Source organism: Capsicum annuum, unplaced genomic scaffold (genome assembly GCF_002878395.1).
Source record: "Capsicum annuum cultivar UCD-10X-F1 unplaced genomic scaffold, UCD10Xv1.1 ctg76702, whole genome shotgun sequence".
In the NCBI taxonomy this organism is placed as follows: domain Eukaryota; kingdom Viridiplantae; phylum Streptophyta; class Magnoliopsida; order Solanales; family Solanaceae; genus Capsicum; species Capsicum annuum.
In genome coordinates, this window is record NW_025887026.1 from 21,384 (window position 1) to 25,348 (window position 3,965).

Sequence of the window (3,965 nt, forward strand, 5' to 3'; positions counted from 1 at the left end):
AGGAAATTTTTTTAAAATTTAAACGAGTCTAAAATTACAGAAATTTAAAAAAAGACAGATATAAGAAAAACCAACATATTTCATTCATTCATTCATCATTGCAATGGTAGACCTATATTTACAGCAAAATCCAAACAAAAAGTGCAAAAATACAGAAGTTTTCATCTAACATAAACCTAAACATGAAAGCTTCCCATTGCAATGACATTAAAATAAACAAAAAAAAGACATAAAAAAACTTAAAACTAAGGGGATGGTGGGGGTGATCATCTCCTCCGGCTCCATGTTGAGCCTCTCCACAATTGCCCATAAAAAATGGGCAATCCATTGGAGTTCATGGTGGATATGCTCCCTGTCCTGCCCCATTCCATAAAAGAGGCAGTTGAAGTCGTTACGGAGGAGGAGAAGGTCGTAGTTACGGTTGATCTTCCTTCTGGTTCTTAAAGTAATGCCTGACATCTTGTCGTCGATTTAATTTGATTTTGAGTTGATGAATATGAATTTTGGGTGCCGTAGATAGGTATTTATATAGACCAAAATAGAAACCTTTGGTCTTCCCGCCCTTTGGTTGGTAGACGTGTCAATGGTGGAAATCGAAGAGAGGTAGCGTATACCCAATCGACGCAAAATCTGATTGGACTTGTAACAGCTTTTTTGATGTGTAATAAATGCTCAACTGCTTGCATCTGTCCTTTTAAATATTTAGGGTTTTTAATAGACCTTATATATGATCGATAATAAACCATGTATTAAATAAAGAATAAAAGAAATAGACCAGACACACAATATATGCAATACTTTAAAAAGATCGATAATAGACTAAGAGTGCAGTCGATAAATCTGGTATTAATCAAACAACTGAAGGGTTGTCAAAATACATACACTGCCATGACTTACAAAAACACAAATTCATACAAGACTAACTACGATTTGTTGTTGTTACAAGTGGTTCTCTTGTGCCCGAGTCTCTTGCACAGTGAACACTTGTTCCTCCTCTTTGACTTGAAAGTCTCGCCCACGTCCTTAACGCATTTTATTTTCTTTCTTCCGAGCTTGGTGACCATGAGAGGTGGAATAATGTTCACGTCTAGCAATTCTTATGGCATGCGCCATTCGTACTCCAAAGGGAAAACATTAATTGATTCTGAATACGCAAGGAGGTACTCTTCCACTTTATACATGGGCGAAGAGTAATCATAGACTCTCAAACCATAATATTCACCATGCTTCAATCGCAAAGCAGCCATCGCGTGAACGCATGGTATTTTGACCAAGTCAAACTTTCTGCAAGAACACGACCTTTCTAGTAGGTCGACTTTCACCGTACAGCCACTTCCGAACATAGTGTATTGCCTTTTGTCCCCGCTTATATTCTCCACATAGAAGGAGTCACCCTCGCTCATATTGTCTCTTAAGATATTTTTGGCGGTCGGAACAAATTTGTTATCCTTACATTTGAGGCCGTAGGCACACCTCTCCCTGAATATTTCATCAAACCTCTTGGCAATCGAATTGAATATGGATGCCATGGGGTACTCCCTTTCGTCAATCAATATAGCATTCACCAACTCGGCAATATTTGTGGTCATCACATCAAACCTATTGCCGGGGAAATATGCTCTGCTCCATTTCTCAAAACCAAGCTCATGCTCGAGGAAAAAGGCTACCTCGGGACAGTAGTTCTTGAATTCCATAAAATGGTCACTAAACTCCTCGGAAGAATATGCCTTTGCCGCATTGTAGAATAGATAGAGGTGTTCTCCGCAGTGATGATTTACCCAGAGATTTTCACCTAGGTTCCTCATGCAGTACCTGTGATGAGCATCATTGTACGCCTTCGCGATGCCGTTAGCGATGCTCTTGTGCCTATCAGAGATAAAGTATAAATCTGGTCCATCGACCACAATAGGCTTCAGTTTCTCAAAGAAGAATGTCCAAGATGCATCGTTCTCCTTGTCAACGACGCAAAAGGCAATGGGATAAATATGGTTCTCCGTATTCTGTGCAACCACGCTTAGCCGTATGCTCTCGTACTTGCCATATAAATGAGTGTCGTCGACTGTAATAACCTTCCTCATGTGGGAGAATCCCCTAATGTAAGGGCCCAACGATAAAAAGTAGTACATAAACCTACAATCGATCTTGTTCACTATGATGGAATAGGTAGTGCCAACACTAAGAGCGTTGATCATGTACGAAAAAGTGGGCAGGCAGGAATACCCATGCTCCGCTGTCTCTCGAACCATTTCCTTGGAAATCACACCCTTCAGCCAATATTTTCAATAGCTTGGTCTACTTTTCAAGTTCTTGAAAATGATCCTCCGAATCTCGCTAGTGTTCGGACCCTTTTCTTCGTGATACATATTCACACACACCGATGCAATGACTTTAGATGTGATTTTTCTATGGCAGCAGGTGGCGTATTCGACGCTGCAACTGTGATCGATGACGTATTTATAGATGACGAATCTGTCCGTGCATTCATGCTTCTTCGCTCGCAACATCCATCCGCAACTAGGACAAACACATTTTACCTTGAGGAATTTTTTGTAGCTCTTCAACGTAGCATAGTTAAAAGAATTTCTCACAGCTGCTACATTTAACAATAATTTCAGCTCCTTTTTACTGCTAAATGTTTGATTTACCTAAAAAGTAGTTCCGTCGGAGAAGGTGTGGTTGGTTTGTGCTCCCAATTCATACTCTTCTCCCCTTTTTTCAGAGAGAATTGGATCTTTCAATTCCATTGAATCATCTTCTGAATCCATTGGATGAGCATCCAAACTCTCATCTTCAAATAAATCATGTTTGTCGATTGTTGGCTGTTGTGGTGGGATTGTCGAAGACCCTGGAATGATATTTATTCTCAATAATGGCCTAGATCCATCGGCAGCGATATTCAACATGTATAACGACACATGACGATCATTATTTATAAACGTGGGATGTAGTTTACCCCACCCATTCATTACATAGCTAATCATAATGTTCTTTGGCTCGCATTCTCAATTACGCTTCGAACCATGTCGTTGTACGATCCCTTGTAATGCAGCGATATGGGCACTGTCTTCTTTGTAGCTGATTTCCACCTCCAAAAGTTGGGACCCTCGTCCCACGCACCTATATAATTACCACCCACTACAACTACCTCTGCTACTACCATAATAGACCACACAAATCGATAATAGACCAGAGTTTAAGTCTATAGATGGTCGATGACTGGTCGATCACTGGTATGAATACGTCCGTACAACGACGCGAATCGAATGATTTTTTGATATAAGCGTTGCCCACCTAGCTCTGGGATGAAAAACTGTATGTCTAGGACTTTTAAACTACTGAAATATATCTAATGATGAGGTATTGAGCGGATTTGAAAAGCTTTTCGAGCTAGTAGAAATGGTGAAAAAAAAATTTTGGACTTTTTTTTCAAAAAGGATGAAACAACAATGGAGGCAATGATGAAGAATGGAGATTTTCAGTTGTGATGAATAATTTGTCGTCGGAAAAGTTGTCGGAATTGAAAATTATTGGTGAAAAAGGGAACTTCTATTGGTGCCTTCTTGGACAATTTTCTAAATTAAAATAAGAAATATGAAAAAATGGTTGAAATATAAGAAAAGGTGGGAAATATTAAATATTAAATGGATGAGATAGAGGACTAAAGTGTAAAGTTTAAAACTTGTGTGGTAGGTTTGTATGTAAGAATGGATGATGTCATAAATGTGTCTAAACACCTAATTTTTCAAGACTTGTGACTAAATGTAAAAATAAGTTTTTCAAAGTGTCTAAATATCAAACTATCCCAGGTTTCTTCTTCCCTTATAAGGTTGTGTACTCAAGAAGGACCACAATAAAAATGCCAGGTACTTATGAGTTTATGTTCATTCATTTATGTTCCTTTTAATGCATGGTGAATAAATTATAGAAATATATATTTTTCCTTAGACGTTTATAATATATAGTTA

At 38.5% G+C, this 3,965-nt stretch overlaps 1 protein-coding gene across 1 annotated transcript; it reads right to left on the bottom strand.

The window, feature by feature from the left end:
- Nucleotides 1-1,097: 1,097 nt before the first annotated feature.
- LOC124894665 lies at nt 1,098-2,246 on the bottom strand. Its single transcript, XM_047405256.1, has one exon. It carries the CDS (start codon nt 2,244-2,246, stop codon nt 1,098-1,100), a length of 1,149 nt encoding a protein of 382 aa, XP_047261212.1.
- Between the last annotated feature and the right edge of the window lie 1,719 nt (nt 2,247-3,965).

Excerpts from the sequence above, each read along its gene's own strand:
- LOC124894665 (XM_047405256.1), bottom strand. The coding sequence starts at position 2,246 with ATGGTTCGAGAGACAGCGGAGCATGGGTATTCCTGCCTGCCCACTTTT.